Consider the following 21,255-nt stretch of genomic DNA (forward strand, 5'->3'; position numbering starts at 1 on the left):
TTGAAAATGGCTCCCACTGTGGGACGAGTGGGCGGAGCTACGTGCGGAGGATAGGGTCAACCGGAGGTCACGAACTCTCCGTGACCTCCTCCAGCACTCCACGCCTGGGACCCGCTCCCGCAGTGTGCCCTGAGCGGTCGGCAAGCGGGTCCGCTGGCATGGAAGTGGCTCGTTCGCTGGCTGTCTGGCTGCATCGGAAGCAGATACCGGTAGCAACAGTATAGGTACATACAAAAGATGTGGTCCATATACACTATGGAGTATTATGCCTCCATCAGAAAGGACGAATACCCAACTTTTGTAGCAACATGGACAGGACTGGAAGAGATTATGCTGAGTGAAATAAGTCAAACAGAGAGAGTCAAGTATCATATGGTTTCACTTATTGGTGGAGCATAACAAATAATATGGAGGGCAAGGGTAGATGGAGAGGAGAAGGGAGTTGAGGGAAATTGGAAGGGGAGGTGAACCATGAGAGACTATGGACTCTGAAAAACAACCTGAGGGTTTTGAAGGGGCGGGGTGGGAGGGTGGGGGAGCCAGGTGGTGGGTATTAGGGAGGGCACGTATTGCATGGAGCACTGGGTGTGGTACAAAAACAATGAATACTGTTACGCTGAAAATAAATTAAAAAAAAGAAAGAAAGAAAGAAAACACAGATTATGGTAAAGATTCCCTAAATAAGTCATGTGTTTTTCCACCAAGAACCCTATGAGCCGAACCACTGATTTATTAAGTCCGCTAGGCTGGGGGGGTGGGGGGGTCAGTTCGCTCAGGGCGTTCCCTTGTGTCCTCCTGTGATTTAATAAAGCTGATACGGATATTGTAACTGTTGTAGGGTGACAGAGGGTTGCTACACTTGTGAGCCGTTGCGTAACATGCAGAGACATCGTATCACTCTGATGTACTCCTGAAACGAATAGAACATTGTCTGTTAACCGTACCCAATTTTTAAAAAAAGAGGGGGCATAGGAAGAGAAGAAAAGATACATTGGCAGACCCATCAGGTATGAACACAAAACATACTGTTTATGTAATAGCCCGGGGGCCTCCTTGCAAGGCAGTAATAATGTCAAAGTCCATGCTATTTTGGAGGACAGCTTTTCTCCTTAGAGACATTTCAGTGTTCAGCAAAGGTAGGCTTCCATCTCGTGACTGGACACCACAGAAGCAGCGGACATCTGAAGCCAAAAGGACAGATCTGTCGTAGGAACATGTATGAGAAGGTTTTCCCCTCGTATAAGGATTACACCCGTGGCCTGACCCTTAGATGTCAATGCGGCTGCAGCTTTAAGAATCTGGCCTGGTTGTGTCGACCACATGTGTTGCTTGGGCAAGATAGCCCTGCCCCTAAGGATGGCAGCCTGGCTTCCCCAGTGACAGGGGAAAGGTGGGGTTAGATCAGACAGTGTCCAAACAAACCAAGGAGTATTGAGAACAGTCACTTGAATGGAGGGGCCAATGTATCTATTCACCAATCCTCACCACTTGGAAACTCTGGCTCTATCCCAGGATTCAGGGTCCTGGGATAGAGCCCCACAACAGGGAACCTGCTTCTCCCTCTCCCACTCCCCCTGCTTGTGCGCTCTCTCTCTCTCTCTCTCTGTGTCAAATAAATAAATAAAATCGTAAAAGAAAAAAAAAAAAAAAAGCACATGTGCCTGGGTCCGGTGTAAGAACGTGCATCTCATTTCCCAAGTGCTGACTCCATGGCTGGCCCTGGCCTCCGGTTGCTTCCAGTCTGCTGCTGTGTCACACATGATCCCATTTCCTCATCATCTCAGAATCCTGCTCTCGTATGTGTCTCTGCGGTGGAGGCAGGAAGGCTTCCTGCAGAAGGTGATGTTGAGCTCATTCTGCAACAAAAAGAGCTTTTCAGGTAGACAAGGAAGAGGCATTTCAGGCAAGAGGAACACTGTGGAGTGTTAGGGGAAACATAAGAATTTTGTGTTGGTCGAGATCATAAAGCGCAATAAAAAAATATTGAGCCCAAAAAAACGGGTGGGGAAAAAGAGCTAAGGGAACCCCTCTCCCCAAACAGCATGATTGTCTGCCCCACACAGAACCTGGGGACCCACTTAATCAAACTTTCCCATCCTCCCCAGACACCAAAGAGTGAGTCATCTCTGGCATTCCCCTGCCACCAGCTTTCATGGAGTCCCCAAAGGATGTGGAAAGGGAGTCTCCATGGAGTCTAGGACAGCAGAGAGGGAAGGAGTCAGGATGAAAACAGAAAGACACCATTCCCCCCGGGCCCAAGAAGTGTATAAGTCTCCCCCATTCCTATGTTAGGGTGGGGACATCCCTGCTACCTGTCGCTGCTGTTGTCACCCCATAAGCTGGATTGGAGCTGCTCCACCAGAAGGTCTCCCCCCGTCCTCCACCTCCTAGGTATGTCCTAACAACCCAGTAACCACACACCAACACGGGGCAAGCGGCTGGTATCTGGACTGAGACGTGTCGAATGCCTGTGTCCTGAGGAGGAAGGGGCTAAGAATTCGGGCTTGCTGGGAAATGGCCAAGCCACATGCAGAGAAATGCCAGGAGGCCATCCTCACCAAACTTCAATGTGTTCATGAGTATAGTGAGCCCTGGAGAGAGACAATGACTCAAAACAGAGTTCCGCAGAGAGAAAGGAGCTAGCAGGAAGAAGAAGTGTCCAGAAAGCTACAATCTTCAGACATCAGAACTGAAAATGCTAACCGATATGAGCTAGGGTCTTACTACTTAAAGATTTGGTGCCCAAATGAGCAGCATCAGTAGCATCTGGGAGTTGGTTAAAAATGCAGCATCTCGTTACTAGATATCGGTCTATTCAGGTTGTCAATTTCTTCCTGGTTCAATTTTGGGAGTTTATAGTTTTCCAGGAATGCATCCATTTCATCTAGGTTGCTTAGCTTATTGGCATATAACTGTTGATAATAGCTTCTGATGATTGTTTCTACTTCCTTGGTGTTAGTTGTGATCTCTCCCTTTTCATTCTTAATTTTATTAATTTGGGCTTTCTCTCTTTTCTTTTGGATTAGTGTGGCCAATGGTTTATCGATCTTACTGATTCTTTCAAAAAACCAGCTTCTAGTTTCGTTGATACGTTCTACTGTATCTCTGGTTTCTACCTCGTTGATCTCTGCTCTAATCTTGATTATTTCCCTTCTTACGTGTGGAGTTGGTTTGATTTGTTGTTGATTCTCCAGTTCTTTAAGGTGTAGAGACAGCTGGTGTATTCTGGATTTTTCAATTTTTTTGAGGGAGGCTTGGATGGCTATGAATTTCCCCCTTAGGACCGCCTTTGCTGTATCCCATAGGTTTTGGAGTGAAGTGTCTTCGTTCTCATTGGTTTCCATAAATTGTTTAAGTTCTTCTTTGATCTCCTGGTTGATCCAAGCATTCTTAAGCAAGGTGGTCTTTAGCTTCCAGGTATTTGAGTTCCTTCTGAACTTTTCCTTGTGATTGAGCTCCAGTTTCAAAGCATTGTGATCTGAGAATATGCAGGGAATCATCTCAGTCTTTTGGTATCGGTTGAGCCCTGATTTGTGACCCAGTATGTGGTCTATTCTGGAGAAGGTTCCATGTGCACTTGAGAAGAATGAGTATTCTGTTGTTTTAGGGTGGAATGTTCTGTATATATCTATGAGGTCCATCTGGTCCAATGTATCATTCAATGCTCTTATTTCTTTATTGATTTTCTGCTTCGATGATCTATTTCTGAGAGAGGCGTGTTAAGATCTCCTACTATTAATGTATTCATATCAATATGACTCTTTATCTTGATTAATAGTTTTCTTATGTAATTGGCTGCTCCCATATTGGGGGCATAGATATTAACAATTGTTAGATCATCTTGGTGGATAGTCCCTTTAAGAATGATGTAGTGTCCTTCTGTATCCCTGACTACCGTCTTTAGTTTAAAATCTAATTTATCTGATATGAGAATCGCTACCCCGGCCTTCTTTTGAGGCCCATTGGCGTGAAAGATGCTTCTCCATCCCTTCACTTTCAGTCTGGGTGTATCTTTAGGTTCAAAATGGGTCTCTTGTAGACAACATATGGATGGGTCCTGTCGTTTTATCCAATCTGCAACCCTGTGTCGTTTTATGGGCGCATTTAGGCCATTCACATTGAGAGTGATTATTGAGAGATACGTTTTTATTGACATTGTGTTATCTTTGAAGTCTTTCTTTCTGTCGATTGTCTCTATATTTCTGTTCAATGCTATTCTTAGGATTTTTCCTCTTTTATAGAACCCCTCTTAATATTTCCTGCAGTGTCGGCTTGGTGGTTGCATAGTCTTTCAAGCCTTGCCGGTCTTGGAAACTCTTTATCTCTCCATCCATTTTGAATGTCAGTCTTGCTGGATAAAGTATTCTTGGCTGCATGTTCTTCTCATTTAGTGCCCTGAATATATCTTGCCAGCCCTTTCTGGCTTGCCAGGTCTCTGTGGACAGGTCTGACGTTATTCTGATGGGCTTTCCTCTGTATGTAAGGAGCTTCTTTGTCCTAGCGGCTTTCAAGAGATTGTATCTACAATTATGATTCCTCAATTTTACTATGAGGTGCCTGGATGTTTTTTTTGAATTTATAATCTTGGGGGGGGACCTTTCTACTTCTAGTACATGAACACTTGTTCCATTCGCAAGATTGGGAAAATTTTCATGAAAAACTTGTTCCACTATATCTTCTAGACTTCTTTCTTTCTCCTCCCCTTCAGGGATTCCAATAATTCTGACGTTGGAACGTTTCATGGCATCATTTATTTCCCTGATTCTGTTTTCATGGCTTCTAAGCTGTTTGTTCCAGGCTTCCTCCTGATCCTTTCTCTCTATTTGTTAGAATGGCCAAAATTAGCAAGACAGGAAACAACGTGTGTTGGAGAGGATGTGGAGAAAGGGGAACCCTCTTACACTGTTGGTGGGAATGCAAACTGGTGCAGCCACTTTGGAGAACAGTGTGGAGATTCCTCAGGAAATTAAAAATAGATCTTCCCTATGACCCTGCAATTGCACTGCTGGGTATTTACCCCAAAGATACAGATGTAGTGAAAAGAAGGGCCATCTGTACCCCAATGTTTATAGCAGCAATGGCCACGGTCGCCAAACTGTGGAAAGAACCAAGATGCCCTTCAACGGATGAATGGATAAGGAAGATGTGGTCCATATACACTATGGAGTATTATGCCTCCATCAGAAAGGACGAATACCCAATTTTTGTAGCAACATGGACGGGACTGGAAGAGATTATGCTGAGTGAAATAAGTCAAACAGAGAAAGTCAAGTATCATATGGTTTCACTTATTGGTGGAGCATAACAAATAATATAGAGGACAAGGGTAGATGGAGAGGAGAAGGGAGTTGAGGGAAATTGGAAGGGGAGGTGAACCATGAGAGACTATGGACTCTGAAAAACAACCTGAGGGTTTTGAAGGGGCGGGGTGGGAGGGTGGGGGAACCAGGTGGTGGGTATTAGGGAGGGCACAGATTGCATGGAGCACTGGGTGTGGTGAAAAAAACAATGAATACTGTTACGCTGAAAATAAATAAAAAATTTAAAAAAAAAATGCAGCATCTCATCCCCCTCCCAGTCCTTCTGGGGTAGAATTCGCATTTCACAGGATCCCCAGGTGATTCCTATGCATACTCAAGGTTAAGACGCTCTTATCTGCTGAGGAATCCCAAATCATGCAGCACACCAGAATCACCTGGAACATTTTTTTCAAGTACGGATTTCTGAAGCCTGCTCTAGATTAACTGAATCAGAATCTGTGGACACTGTGCACAGCCATTATTTGTACCCAAAGCTTCACCAGTAATTCTAATGACAGAAGTCCATAGAGTAGACTGGAAACCACTGCTCTGGCCCAATCTGCTCAATCTAAAGATGAGAGGACAGAGACGGAGACAGTGGCAACCACAGACTGGGGCAATCTATTAAGCGGTCTAGTTAGAGTCTGCCTAGAGACAAAGAAGTCGTATTTGGAGTCTGATGTGAGCTTAAGCCCCAACTTTATCCCTTCGTGGCTGTACATCTTGGGACGAGTCCCCATTCTTTGGAACTCAGTTTTCTTACCTTCAAGAAAAGATACCCTAGAATTTCTCATGGGCAGTAAGGCAACAGAGAGATACTTGTAGAGAATTAACTCTGTGTTTTGTGCATGCACGCGCGCGCGCACGCACACACAGACACATACACACACACTCCATAATAGCTACACAACTGAAGTTTGGGGATCCTTGTACTCAAAAATTTCAAAGCAACCTAGAATCTCTGAACCTTCATTGTCCCCATTTTACAGATGGAGAAATGGAGGGACATTTGAAGCTGCTCTACTCCTCACTTTGTGAAGGTGAGTAGTGTTTGTCTTCTAGACAGAACACAGAAACACACAAGTAGTTGACTACCAGCCGGATTGTGAATGCAGAATGTCAGTCATCCAGCTGATTTGTTCACGGAGAACATGTAGTTTCTCTACCCCTAGAGGCTTTCTCTCCTCCACCAGGGATGCCACTAAGGAGGGGAAGATCCCTAAAATTCTGTGTCCCTAAGGCTAGAGGGAAGAAGAAGGCATAGTTGCAAATGCTTGATTGGGTGAGACAGACAAACATTTAGGTAATTGTGTTATAATACACAGTCTAGTGACTAGGGTTCCAACACAAGAGGTTGGGCAGTTGGGTGTTGAGATAAAGCTTCCTGGCAAAAAAAAATGACCCTGAATCATAAAAGATAAGAAGGGTTAGTTTTAGTTCTGGGTGTGTGGATGGGGCAAAAGTGATGCAACATTCTGAAATGTCCTGCGGTTCGTAAGCCAGAATCCCATCTTTGGTTGGAGCCCAGCAGTATGGTTCATACACATGGACATTAAAATGTGCATACATATACAAAAAAAATGATTTTGTGCCTTTTCGTCAGTTTGTATATTTTTCTGAAAATCATGTTTTCACGTCAATGTGTTTTTGAGATTTCTCCACATCGAGACATACAAATTGAATCCATTCCTGTCTAACTCCCATGAGCCTACTGACAAAGATTTAGGCTTGGCTAATGCTTGGCCATTACCAACAGTCCCGCAGGGTGTGCACCCTTGTGCATATTTCCTTGTACATGTGTGTGAGAGTTTTCAAAAGTAAACACCAAGAAGTAGAATTACTAGCCGTTATGGACTGATTGTGTCCTCCCCAGTTCATATGTTGAAGTCCTACCCTCAGTGTGATGGTATTTGGAAGTGGAACCTTTTGGAAGGTAATCAGGTCTAGATGAGGTCATGAGGGTGGGGTCCTCACAATGGCATTCATGCCCTAATAAGATCGGACAGCTTGCTCTCTAGCTCTGTCGGCCATTTGAGGATACAGCAAGAAAGCAACGATCAGGGGGGGCGCCTGGGTGGCTCAGTGAGTTAAAGCCTCTGCCTTCAGCTCAGGTCATGATCCCAGGGTCCTGGGATCGAGCCCCGCATGGGCTCTCTGCTCAGCAGGGAGCCTGCTTCCTCCTCTCTCCCTGCCTGCCTCTCTGCCTACTTGTGATCTCTGTCTGTCCAATAAATAAATAAAATCTTAAAAAAAAAAAAAGAAAGCAACAATCAGCAAGTCAAAAAGACAGCCCTCACCAGAAGCCAACCATGCCGGCACCCCCATCCCAGACTTCCCAGCCTCCAGAACCATGAGACATAAATGTCCACTGTTTCAGTCATCCAGTCTATGGTACTTTGTTATGGCAGCCCCAGCAGACTAAGACACTAGGGTATGCACCGTGGGGGGTCTTTAACTGCCAGAGTCTCTTTCAAATGTCCCAGCTTGCATTTCCACCAGCACAACCTCACCAACATGTCACATCACGAAATTTTTCCAGCCAAGCTGTCCTTTGTAGGAAGATCTTTGTCATCCTCACCAGGCACACGTAGGTGCCGAACATCTCAACTTCTCTCAAAGGAAGAGGAAAGAGCAATTACTCAGCTCCAGGCCCTATGCTGCACACCTAATGCCTCTTAGAAACCCCCAGCGGTAGTCTAGTTCCTAACATACAAGGAGAGAATGGGCTAAGAGAAGTGAAGCAGCTTGCCTAAATTTACACACCAGAAAGCAGTGGAACCTGGACTCAAAACCAAGTCTGCACGCTGCTTGTGTTCATACTCTTCATTCTTCCACACGAAACTAACACTTATTGAGAACAGATCATACGCCAGGCCCTGGAGACACACAAATGAATTGCAGGACCATTCTTAGTGTGAAGTAGTATTTAACAAATGTTGCTTGAATGAATTTTGGATTAAGGACCTCCAAGTCCACAGGAGAGACAGACGTAAATATGTGACTAGAAGGCTGACGGGCCACAACAGATGGAAGATTCAGTGCAGCAGGATGCGAGCAAGGGAGTGGTTTTGTTTCCTTTGAGTGCATTAGGTAAGCCTTTACATTGAAGATCGGTTTTGCCAAACACAAAAAGAGGAAATGGATTCTAGGCAAAATGAGCAGGTGCAAAGGCACAGTAGTGTGAAGCGATGTTACACCTTCTGGAAATTACACTATTTTTAATTGCCTGAAAGTTGCTTCCTTCCAGTAATGAGGCAAGGCATTAGCTCAGTTCAGTTCATTGATTCTTCATGAAAATGCCTGTTGTGTACTGGGCCCTGTGTGAGAGATATTTTACATGTATTATCTCATTTAATCCTTGCACCCTTGTCTCTCGTTACACAGATGAGAAAATTGGGGCTCGGAGAGGTGGAGAGTCTGCGCCTGGAATACATTCTAACCTTCTGTCCACTCCTCGTTGCCTCCCCAAAATACTAGACCACATCTGAACTCTCTCCACTCAAGTTGTACACCAATGGGAATATGTCCTCCCAGAACCTCAAGATCCATCGCTAATTACCCTTTGGGTCAGGAGATTTTTCTGTTCATTTCATTGTCTCTTTTCCTCCTTGGGAAACTGGAGAGCAGAATGCATCTGGAATCATGGAGTGTTTCAACCTTGGCCAGATGTTAACTATCGCCCCATCCATCATTCATTCATTCATTTCACAAACATTTGTTGAGCACCTACTATGTGCCAGGCAGTGTTCTCAGTACTGTAGATACAAAACTGAGTAAGACAGACAAGATTTCTGCTCTCAGGAAGGGTAAGTTGCAGTGACTCATCAGAATTAGAAAGGAAGGTTTGGAGAGGTTATGTGGCCTGTCCAAGGACACACAGCAATCTTGTTACATGGGTAGGATGGGAGTCCGAGTCTGCCTGCCTCCCAGTGCTTTCTCCTCCCTCCTCCGTGGTGAGCATATCCTATCTCTTATATTCCTCTTGCTTTACCTCTCGTTAGTCTCTTTCCAGCAGGATGACTACAGAGAACTTCACCTGGACCAGGGTTACCCCTGCTGAATTCATCCTCCTGGGCATCACGGATCGCTGGGACCTACGCATGACCCTGTTCCTGATTTTCCTGCCAGTCTACCTAGTGAGCCTGTTGGGAAATATGGGCATGGTGCTGCTGATCCACTTGGATGCCCGACTTCAAACGCCTATGTACTTCTTCCTGGCCAACCTTTCCCTGCTGGACGCCTGTTATTCCTCAGCCATAGGCCCCAAGATGCTAGTGGACTTGCTGCTGCCCCATGCCACCATCCCTTACATGGCGTGTGCCCTCCAGATGTTTGTGTTTGCAGGACTGGCTGATGCTGAGTGTTGCCTGTTGGCAGCCATGGCCTATGACCGCTACGTGGCCATCGGCAACCCTCTTCTCTACACAACAGCCATGTCGCGGCGTGTATGCCTGGCCTTGCTGGGAGCATCAGGACTGGGCGGAGCAGTCAGTGCCTTTGTCCACACGACCTTCACCTTCCGCCTGGATTTCTGCCGCTCCTGGGAGGTCAACAGCTTCTTCTGTGACATCCCTCCACTGCTGGCCATCTCCTGCAATGACACCAGTCTCAATGAGCTCCTCCTCTTTGCTGTCTGTGGTTTCATCCAGACAGCCACTGTGTCGGTCATTGTCGTGTCATATGGCTTCATTGTTGGGGCTGTGATTCGCATGCGCTCGGCGGAGGGTCGCCGCCGAGCAGCCTCTACCTGTGGCTCTCACCTCACGGCTGTAGCCATGCTGTACGGGACACTCATTTTCATGTACTTGCGTCCCAGCTCCAGCTATGCCCTGGACACTGACAAGATGGCATCTGTGTTCTACACTCTTGTCATCCCAGCTCTCAACCCACTCATCTACAGCCTCCGCAACAAGGAGGTCAAGGAGGCAGTCAGAAGGACTTGGAGCCGATTCTGCTGTCCTGGTCCAGAACACTAATAAGAGGTCCAATGAGCCTGATTAGAACTATGACAAGATAAGAGGTCCCTTTCTGGCCCCTGTCCCTGCGGGTAAAGATAGATGAACCTCTGGCTTGGCTGACTCTTGCAATTGTTGAAGGGACTGGAAAAGGGGAGAAGCTGAGAGAAGGGAGGCAAGAATCTCCCAAGGAGGTTAATCTAGACCAACTTCTAGAGCCAGAACCAAGATCAAGCTCATGTGGCTGTTGAGCTGCCTTAGGTTCCTCAGTGTTCAAAACTTGGTCCCTAGATATTACCAGGTGAACTTACTGGATGTATTTGCTACTTGAACTTCTAGAAGGCTGTTTCCCAGAAACACTGGGTAAAAACTGTGTTGGCCCCAAGTGTTCCTAGATTCTTGCCCTTTTAAGGTTCTTCATGACCAGTAAGGCTGCTCCTGCTCTCTTTGACCCCCAGAGAGCATCTTCAGAACCCGCTCACACCAAAGAATGGGACTGAATCTGATAAAACAAATACCCCTACCTATTAGCCTATATATTCCAACTCTCTGGGAAATGGCCAAACAGCACAGGAACATACACAGGCTCATTCCTAAAATTCCAATAGTTAGGTTAGAATCTGGCCCCTGCTACCTTAGGTCCGGTATATGATGAGGTTAGTAAAGGGTCAGAATTATGGATGTGGTTAGAACAGGGTTAGGATTAGGATTCTGGTTATGCCTAAAACAACAGTTAGGGTAAGGATAGAGCCAGGGCTGGGTTTGGAATTTAAAAGCAATCAGATAAGTTTAGGATTGAATTGAAATTACATATATTATAGGATTTGGGTTGATTTTAATTAGTAGTAGGTTTGGGATAAATTTAGCAGTCAGAGTTTGGATAAAATTGAGCTCTTATTAGAAATAATTGAGGGTTAGTTTTAGAGTACGGGGCTAATTAAGGCTGGCCTTCAGGTTTCACTTTTATTGCTAGAGTACATTTGGGTTAGAGTGTAGTCCATATCAGAGATCTGTTAGGTAAGTTAAATTTATGTGTGGATAAAATTTGTGATAAGTTTAGGTTACGGTCTAAAGTTATTATAGCAGTTAATTTAGGTTCAGAACTAGATAAGAGTTAAACACAAGAAGGGTATTTTAAGTATTAAATTGACATGTCTTGGGTCTTAATTTAAGATTTATTTGGGGTTATAGATAATGATTCACATGTCCTAAAGCTTAGGGGTACAAGATGGTTATTGGTGCATTTACATTTCTTTCAGATTTGTGAACATAGTCAGATTAGCACATGCCGCAGTACAATAGACTGCTTTGTGATTAGATTACAACGTCCAGAGACAGAATTAGTGTTAGGAGAAGGAATGCCGTAGCCCAGACCTCTTGGCTAACCACAGTGCTCTCAGCCTGGGGTCACTCTGCACCCTTCTGACCCAGTGCTCTTGGGATTTTCATCTACCCAGGGTTCACAATGTTGACAGATTTTCTTTGCCTCCCTGATTCGGTTCCACATGGGCAAGGGCAAGGCCTAGGCATGCAATTCTGCCTGGAAAGCCCCTCCATGCAGAGGAGCAGGACAGGAATGGACCCTGAGAGTTAGAGCAGGAGCTGAGGAGAGATGGAGCATGGCCAGAGCCAACGTCGGCTCCCGCCTGCTCCCCCTCCAGTTCTCCTGATTTGGCTGTGATGAGGCCAGGGATGGAGAGGTATGGCATTCCAACTCCAAGAGGTTCCCCACAGAGTCTCGTCTTTCCTCTCCACCCCACCACTCCAACTTCTCTTCGAAGAGAAATCAGCCACCAGGCATGAGATTGCAAGAAGACTGAAGTTTCGGCCTGGTTCCCTGGGAAGGTGACGCTCGTTGTCACCAGGACCAGGACCCTCCCTCTCAGTAACCATGGTCTTCTGGGGTGTCCCAGTGTCATGGAGAGAAGGATATGCACAAAAGTGTCTCTTCCTATCTTAGAAGTTTTTATAGGTCTCCTGAAAGGGTCACCAACTTGTCCTGATTTGCCCAAAGCTGTCCTAGTTTTAAAACACCAAGTCCCATGTGAGCTCTTATTAGAACCTAAGAACCTGTGCAGAACTTGGAAAACCAGAATGGTTGGTCACCTTGTTTCCTGATGAGTCCCCATCTCAATAGCAGAGGGTACAATATCCTAGGCCAACACATTATGACAAAAGTTTGCCTAAATTAAAACCCCTTCTCCCATCACAGACTTTTATAATCCTTTCCCAGTCCTTGCCTCCTTATCACTGTAACAACTCACAAGCCATGACAATGGTAAGAGGGATTATCAGAAAATTTGGCAGCCTCCAGACTGAGAATATGATGTTTGCCCCCAGTTCAATAATTTATACTTAAAAACCTCCTCTCTGGTCTTTTCTTCTTTGTGCATGTTCTTGGGCTCTCATGACATGTACAGGCCCCACCATGATCAGGGAAGTTTCTAGAGGCATCTGGCCCCTTCCACTGTCTTGACACTACAGGATGTCCACAGGTCCTCCCACATGGATAGCATCAGTGGAGCAGCAATAATTACAATATTAATTACATAAATAATAAAAATAATAATGCAATAATTGCAGAAATCCTACACATTAACGTGAAGTTGCAGGCTACTATGCTGGGCCGGTTTGATAGACAGAACAAACAGAAGAGAAGGGGAAGGACTGGGAGGCAGTAACGGCCCAATCCGGAGGATGAGGGAAGAGAAACAGATCCTTGACCCCAAAGTGAAATGTCCAGGAAATTTCCTCAATTCTGGTCAAATATTTCCCTTTTAAACCTCCTTCAACACCGTTTCGCAAGATAAGCGGTCAGGACAAGAGCAGGCTTGAGGTGGGGGGAGATGGGGGTCTGATTCAGGGCACTTACTGCACAAGGTGTGGTGGGCCTTACAGCGTGGGTGGGAATTGGGAAAGGAACATTCCGTGGGGGAAGGACAAACAGATATAAAGACATGGCCGTGAAATGAGCCCAGACCATGCAGGAGATTTTAAGGACACCATTTAACTGGCTTGAGAGGGGCATACTAGAAAAGAAGTAGAGGGAAGTCTGAAGACTGAGGGTCTGAGAATGAGCGAGGTCATGGGTGAGGTCTTCGGTAGGGGAATGCTGACTCTACCCAGTAGGCAATAGGGAATCACTGAAAGTTCTTATGTTCCAAACCCCCTTTATGGCTGTTCTAACACGGAGTCATGCAAAGCCATTCCCACCTGGAATGCTGTGTGTGGCACCATTCCCTTGTGTCACGGTGCACATCCAGCAACGTAGACCCCTCCCCAACACAGAGACGTCCATGCACAAAGAAACACTCTCATAGGCAGGGCCACCCACACAGACACAGATGCAGCAGCACACTCACACACATGCTCCAGCCGGTTGCACGGAGACACAACCGCTCTCTCCACACCCAAGCATATAATCCTGCACACTCACACATGCAGTCACACAACCATACACGCTGCCGGTCACCAGAGGCACGGTCCCTCCCACACTCCTCCACTTCCTGCAAGAAGCCATCGGCAACAGCGGAGGGGGACAGGAGGGTTGGCGCCCCGGGAAGCTACAGCTGTAAACCCTGGGCTCCCCTGCCCTCGACCGCAGTCACTGTCGCTTGGGGCTCAAGAGTCAGTCTGACCCTTCTTTCTGGCCTTCCCAAGATAGGGACTGAGGGGCAGAACCCTCCCTATGCTTGAGCTCCTGAATGTCCCTCGAGTTGGAGGCAGCACCAACCCCCCTTTCTCCCATCAAATTGGGCCCTAGAGAGGCAGCATAACAAGTCCCAGAGCTGAGCTGCGTCCTGCCCCAGGGATGAGGGCCAGGGGAAGGCGCAGTATTGCCTCTGGGGGTGGGGAGGATGCTAAAGTGTTCCCAAGCCTCCAAACCCCGCCAGCTGTGGCCAATAACTCCCTCCTCAGATACCCCGGTGACAGAGCATGCAGGGCCCTGCTGTCATTCCCTCCTGCGATGCGGAGAGGCCAGAGGGTACACTGGGGCACAGAGTGCAGACCTGTTTTCCCACATGCGACTGTGAGCATGAGACACACGTGTGAGTGTGAGAGTGCCTGCTGTTTGTGTGAGGCCATGATTGTGCACTACTGTCACTGTACAACGATGTCAAAGGGGAGGCAGGCTGGCGCAGCTCTGCGGTGACCCAAGTGAGTGAGTGTCACCACGTGCATGACAGTGGGAGGCTGTGTGCCCCTGAGGCTGTGCGTGATGACAAGGTGATCAGCGAGGGGATCGGGTGTGCCTAGCATGGGCAGGAACACACACTGGTAGAGCGCTTACACAGAGCAGGTGGTCGGCAGAAGCACAGATGTGCACGGCAGGTCCCAGTCATGGTACATGGTGCTCTGAGTTTCCACGGACAGGAGCATGTGACCGATCGTCACTCTCTGGCCTCAGCACTATGTCGTGATTATATCTGACCATCTCTTTACGTGTATGATGATTTGAGTCTGGGGGTTTGTGGCTTCACTTGTCCACTTTTGTGTGACGTCTCTGCCAGGTCCACATTTCTGTATATTACAGATTGTGCCTGTGCATTTGCAGAGACCAGACCCTCCTGAGGCTGCGCAAATCTGCAAGCCTGCACGGCTGTGTCTGTGGTTATATATGGATGTCCTACAAACAGCTCCGTGCGTTTTAATGTTCATTGAGACCAACGTAGACACAGGTCAGAACAGGTCCAGTTTATAAAGAGCTTGCCCCCACCACCCTACCCTCCATCCACTCACCCTCCTGGAAGGTGGCACGTGATGGGGACTTTGAGAAAATGCTCTACAGGGAACCAAAGCCAGAGGATTCTTCTTACACAATGGAGGGGGGAAAAGGAAGACACTAGGGTAGGGAGGGCCTTTATTTTATTTATTTTATATTTTTAATAGAGAAGGACACAGGAAGAAATTAGGAGATCATTCCCCTGCAGGGATGGTCTCAGCAAAGCCTCCAGCAAACTTTGTCCTAAAACCCCTCTCTCAAGATTTCTGCAACAGATACAGATGGGGATCTGGCTGGTGCATCTGTCTGTCTGTGCAAGTTTCTCTCAAAGGGTTGGGCATTAGCTTGATTTTCAAAGAGTGGTTGATCTCATGGGGAAAGTTCTCCAAGGTATAGGGGGAGTCATCCCAATTCTTGTGTTCTTTTTTTTTTTTTTTTTTTTGGCAAGTCTGAAAATACCTTTATTCTTCTCTCACACTTGACTATTATTTTGCCTTAGCATCGAATTCTAAGTTCAATACATTTTTTTTCCTTCAGAAACTGAAGATATTGCTCAACTGTGTTCTATCATCTGCTGCCAGTGGAACACTTGAAGGCAGTCCGGTTTTCAGAACATCATTAGATCCTTGTGCTCTACCCCCTTGGGAAGTTGGGGCTCTTCTCTTTATCCTCGGGGTTCTGAAACGTGTGGTCCTCCCTCCTATCTTGTTTTGTTCTGTTTTTCCCCATTTTTACTTTGTGGAAATAAGTGCCTCATGGTCAGAACTCTTACCTGCTGTGTGGATCCTCCCTCTGTCTTTTCTTCCATACTTTCTTCCTGCTCCAGCCTCCATCCTGGGCAACATCTTTTGTTCTATTGTTGCTTAAAATCACAAAGTATCTGAGTTGGAAGTGGCCTAGAAGATCACTTGGTTCAGTTCCCTCATCTTACAGATGGGAAACCTAGAGCCAGAAAGGAAGAGGGTTCGGGCGGTGACATGACTTGCTCATGGTCACACCTGTGTGTAATACCAGGGCTGTCTGACTCCAAACCCATGATTTCCCCCATGGCCAGAAAGCCTTGAGAAATGTAGTCACACTTCACCCTTCTCCTTAGACACTGGGGAGATGCCCCAGGAGTAGAAAGAACCCTTGTGGTTCTAGGGGAAGAACCAGCCCAGCCATGGATGCTACCAATGAGTCTTCAGAGGGAGCCCCATTCATCCTACTGGGACTGACCACAAGTCCTGGACAGCGATGGCCTCTCTTCGTGTTATTCTTGGTCCTGTATGTGGCAGGCATCCTGGGTAATGGACTCATCGTGGCCGCCATCCGGGCCAGTCCAGCCCTGCACGCACCCATGTACTTCCTGCTGGCCCATCTGTCCTTTGCTGACCTCTGCTTTACCTCCGTCACTGTCCCCAAGATGCTGGCCAACTTGTTGGCCCATGACCGCTCCATCTCCCTGGCTGGCTGCCTGACCCAGATGTACTTCTTCTTTGCCCTGGGTGTGACTGATAGCTGTCTCCTGGCCGCCATGGCCTATGACCGCTACGTGGCTATCCGGCACCCTCTCCACTATGCCACAAGGATGTCCCGGGCTGTATGCACAGCCCTGGTGGGGACCGCGTGGCTGGTGTCCCACCTCCACTCCCTCCTGCATATCCTGCTTATGGCTCGCCTGTCCTTCTGTGCCTCCCACCAAGTGCCCCACTTCTTCTGTGACCACCAGCCTCTCTTAAGGCTCTCCTGCTCCGACACCCACCACATTCAGCTGCTCATCTTCACCGAGGGCGCCGCGGTGGTGGTCACTCCCTTCCTGCTCATTCTTGCCTCCTATGGGGCCATTGCAGCTGCGGTGCTCCGGCTGCCCTCAGCCTCTGGGAGGCTCCGGGCTGTGTCCACCTGTGGCTCCCACCTGGCAGTGGTGGGCCTCTTCTACGGGACAGTCATCGCCGTCTACTTCCAGCCCACATCCCGGTATGAGGCAGAGCGGGGCCGTGTGGCCACGGTCATGTACACTGTAGTCACCCCCATGCTAAACCCCGTCATCTACAGTCTCCGGAACCGCGATGTGCAGGGAGCACTCCGAGCCCTTTGCCCCGGACGGAGGATCTCAGCTGCGGACTCCTAAGCCCCCGACCCCGCTGAGGAGAGACTGCATCACCCACAGGGACAATTCAAGAATGTGATCATCTGTTCTGTGCTTTTTCCAAAATCATAGTCATAGCTATCACTTTACAAGCACCTGCTATGAAGCAGAGCCTTACCTGACCTTACGTTATTCCCACAAAAACCAGGGAAGTGGATATTATGATCCTGTTTCATAGACGTGGAAACTGGGTTCAAAGACAAGAATGGACTTTTCCACGTTTACATGATGTTTAGGTGGCAAAGCTTGTACCCATTCTTCCTCATCATTCCTTCTTCCAACACTCACTCCCAGGCACTTAGGGTGCATGCTACCATTTTCTGATGATCTAAAGCTGTAAGGGAGGGTGCAAATCCCCAGGTCTTGCTTTGGGGGGACTGGCACCTTATTTTCCATCACATCACCATGTATTCCCAAATAATTGACTTCTCAACTGTCTGGGACACGTGCGTCAAGGGGTTGACCTCTCCCAGTGTACCCAGTCTGGCGGGTAGGAGGCACTCCGGACATCTGAGATGAATAAATGATCATCTATTTTTATGCTGATAAGCATTTAGAAGCTGTCCACACCTCAAATTCTTTGTTATTGTACTTGTTTACTATGACGCCACCTGTCGGCTACACCAGGAATTCTGTAGAAGGTGCGTGCAGTGGGCATGCACAGTTAAGTTCATGAAATGAACCAAAGCAGGAAAGAAGCGCTGGGCTGCGGGCATTAGGGACAGGTGGCAGGTGGAAGAGGTGGTCTTTAAGTCTTTATCATGGGCCGGCGCTTCATTTGCTTTTACCCACAAAAAGCAAGGGTATTCTTACTGCCACTTGACAAAGGAGGATTGAGGCTCCGACACGGCAGACGAGTCGGTAGCAGAACCAGAACAAGCCCCTCTGCACCTGGAGGTGCGCAGGTGCATTTTAACAGGGGCCCACAGAATCCAGACCCTAGGTTTGGAAGAACTTGCAAGAAGAAATCCCAGACCGGGGCAGGTACACTGGCTCAGGTGAGGACACATTTGGGGTCCTAAAGGCTTCATGATATGCCCAATTTTTTACCAAATAGGTTTGTTTTTTTATGTCCACAGCTCTCCAAGAAATCCACACCCACCCCACCCCACCCCACACACCCTCCCCTTTTGGGTTCTTCCCCTTCCAGGAAGGAGGAGGGCTGTAGCAGTCTTGGCTTACCCACGGGCCTTTCCAGGTCCCACTCACAAGCCTGACACCGCCTGGTTCTGGAACTGCTACACTATGCTGTTCGATCTTAATTAATTAACTAATTAATTAATTAAAAGGGAGCTTAAAGATCTTTAGCAGTTTTAGCAAAACAAAACAGAAAACAAAATTTTTTTAAAAACTTTTTTTTTTTTCAGGACGCCTGGGTGGCTCAGGGGGTTAAGCCTCTGCCTTCAGCTCAAGTCATGATCTCAGGGTCCTGGGATCCAGCCCCGCATCGGGCTCTCTGCTCAGCAGGGAGCCTGCTTCCCCCTCTCTCTCTGCCTGCCACTCTGCCTACTTGTGGTCTCTCTCTCTGTCAAATAAATAAATAAAATCTTAAAAACACTTTTTTTTTCTAATAAACTGACACAGAAACATATATAAAACTGAAAGGGAAAAAAGCAGCACAGTCTAGGTGAGATGAGAATCAAAGGCACCTTCTCTACTTTCTTGATGCTTCTCCTCCACCTCCCTGAGGGGACCCCGATCTAATCCAATCCCTTCATTGGATACACTGGGGAAATGAGGCCTGGAGTGGCTAAGGGACCTGCCTAAGTTCACACACACTTAGTGGTAACCTTCAGGTTTCCTTGCTCAGCCCACCAGACTGCATAGCTCGCCCTGCACTGACACTGAGGCCACTTTTTCCTGGTTCCCCTTCCACCCACCCGCTCCCAGATTATCTGCTCATGATATGATGCCAGATCTTTGCTACTCTCCCAATCACCTGTCCCACATCCTCCCTCTGCCTTCTCTGAAGTTTCACAAAGATACCGGTGGTGAGGCTCACCAACCATTCCACACCTGCACCATCAGCCCTAACCAAGGGAAGAGGGTGTGCCCTGAAGGACCGGGACACACCCTATGAGCTGACCATGAGGGACCTCATCTGAGTTCTCTTGGTGTCTCTAGAACCTGGCACAGGGAATACGTATGCGATATGCTGTTGCTTTGTCTATCTTCTGATCTTCTTCCAGGTGATGTTTCTGCATAAGGGGAGAGGGACACAGTGGGGTTTGGGAGATTACCAATACTTCCTTCTTCTGGACCACCAGCCCTGCCCTGGTCATCCTACCCAGGTGTCATCCCAAAGAATTAGTCACACCCTGAAAGGGTGCTCCACTTCCAGACCCCCAGTAGGACAGGCAAGAGAAGGGAATGGCAGGCATGTAAATAGCCTCAGTCACCAGGCATGTGGGTCCGTGGGCCCCATCCCCAACCCACTCCTACCTAGATCTAGCCTCTTGTTTTACTTTGAGTAGACCTCCCAGCTGACATTGATGTGAAGACAAGAGGATAAATCCTTCCCCAAACTCCAGAAAGACTACAGAGGAATTCTTTCTTTTTTTCTTTTACAGAGAAGTTCTTAAATCCACTAAAAAATATCCCCCTGGAGCTTTTACACATGAAACATAAAGAGACCAATTTTGAACACCTTAAGCAAAATAAGCATATGCAAATGCTTGTATTTTCTGTTCCCAGGCTGTTCCCCTGGAAGAGCTTATGCCTACCCCAGTGAGGCTGCTGTAGTTCACGGCAGTCCCTCTTCAGAAAGTCTTTATGCTACACACGGAAACCTGCTTCTTACCCACCATATCCTTGACTTTGTCCTGAAGTGACTCCTGGCCATTTCAAAATCGATCTAGCCCACCCTCCCAGAATCAATATGTTCAACTTTTCAGTTTATTCAAAATAACATGGAGCACTATGACCCACCTCATTAAGAAAAAAACAAACAACTGCATTTCAAGAAAGGAATTTGAGTCTGCCTCTATACCCTTGCTTCTCATGTAATCTTCCTGCATTATAACGCAAGGCAGCCTTGTTTCAAAGGTGCAGCAATTGGAGAGATCTCAGTAGTGAAAGAGACTCCAATCATAAATGGTAAATTGATTACTCCTTCTCCGGGTACAAAGGAAATTTCTATAACCCTATATAACCTTTCATGCAAGGACTGCCACCAGGAAAATGCAACCAGTACACATGAAAAATAAGAACACAAGACTCCTTCTCAATGCAGACATGACTGCTTTAAATACTTGGGATAGATCAATATTCCAAGCAACTCATAGAGCCAGCCGTTTAGTTCAGATGACCCCCTAACTCACCCCATTCACGTCTCTTTCAATGTCTTTCCTCCATTCCCTTTACTTTTATGTGCCTCTCCTGTTTTCTCCTTTCTGTCACTGGTTCCTACTCTCTTCCATTGTTCGCTGTCTTCTCTCTCTTACTATTACTTATGAGGCACCAGGACTATGCACACAGCTCTTGCACTCATGTACATAATGGTAGCATGGATTATGATCCAAGCCAGAAGACAGGTACAAAGTGCTATATAGCAGCATCTAAGAGGAAGCAAGGACTTGAGAGCCAAGCAGAGTTGAGGAAATTCATGGAGGAATCTTGTCAATTACATCAATGGACCCCCATTCACCCATCCCTGAACCCATGCCCTTGGCCACATAACTTTGCCCTCCATGTCTCCGGGTTCAACCACATAACTTGCTTTGTCAATAGAATATTAGTAGGTATGAAAAGAAGCTATGATATTGGGCTTGTTCTCTTGCATTTTTCAGCGCCGTGAGAAGAACATGCCCGGTTAGCCCACCGGCCACAGAGAAGGATGAAAGACACAGGGAGCAGAGTCACTTAACCTGAATCCCTACCTAACCTGTAGATGCAAGAGCAGCCCAGCCAAGATCAGCCAGGGCCCAGCTGTCCCAAAGATACGGGAGTGAAAATAAATGACGCGTGTTTTAACCAACTGAGTTTTGGGGTGATGTTACACAGTAATAGCAAGCTGATGAAGCTCCCAGACTTATTTCTGATATTTGCCTTTATCCCCAACACAGCATGTCCCCACCCCTTCAATGTCCCAAGGATTGCTCTACCAAAGCATGAATCTACTGAGGATTCTTTGAGAGTGGGAGTTAC

General features: G+C 47.2%; 2 protein-coding genes across 2 annotated transcripts; both read left to right on the top strand.

Annotated features, from left to right (window-relative positions):
- Positions 1 to 9,290: 9,290 nt before the first annotated feature.
- Positions 9,291 to 10,276, top strand: OR5C1 (olfactory receptor family 5 subfamily C member 1; the record flags this gene model as incomplete). The annotated part of the gene is made up of 1 exon (XM_080820243.1): positions 9,291 to 10,276. Exon 1 carries the CDS (start codon positions 9,317 to 9,319, stop codon positions 10,274 to 10,276), a length of 960 nt encoding a protein of 319 aa, XP_080676369.1. The 5' UTR covers positions 9,291 to 9,316.
- A 5,864-nt stretch (positions 10,277 to 16,140) lies between these two features.
- On the top strand, positions 16,141 to 17,091 carry LOC308353529 (olfactory receptor 1K1; the record flags this gene model as incomplete). The annotated part of the gene is made up of 1 exon (XM_080820422.1): positions 16,141 to 17,091. The coding sequence occupies one exon, from the start codon at positions 16,141 to 16,143 to the stop codon at positions 17,089 to 17,091; it is 951 nt and encodes a 316-aa protein (XP_080676548.1).
- Positions 17,092 to 21,255: the final 4,164 nt, after the last annotated feature.

The sequence above is a fragment of the Martes martes genome (genome assembly GCF_963455335.1).
Source record: "Martes martes genome assembly, chromosome: 12".
Taxonomy (NCBI): Eukaryota; Metazoa; Chordata; class Mammalia; order Carnivora; family Mustelidae; genus Martes; species Martes martes.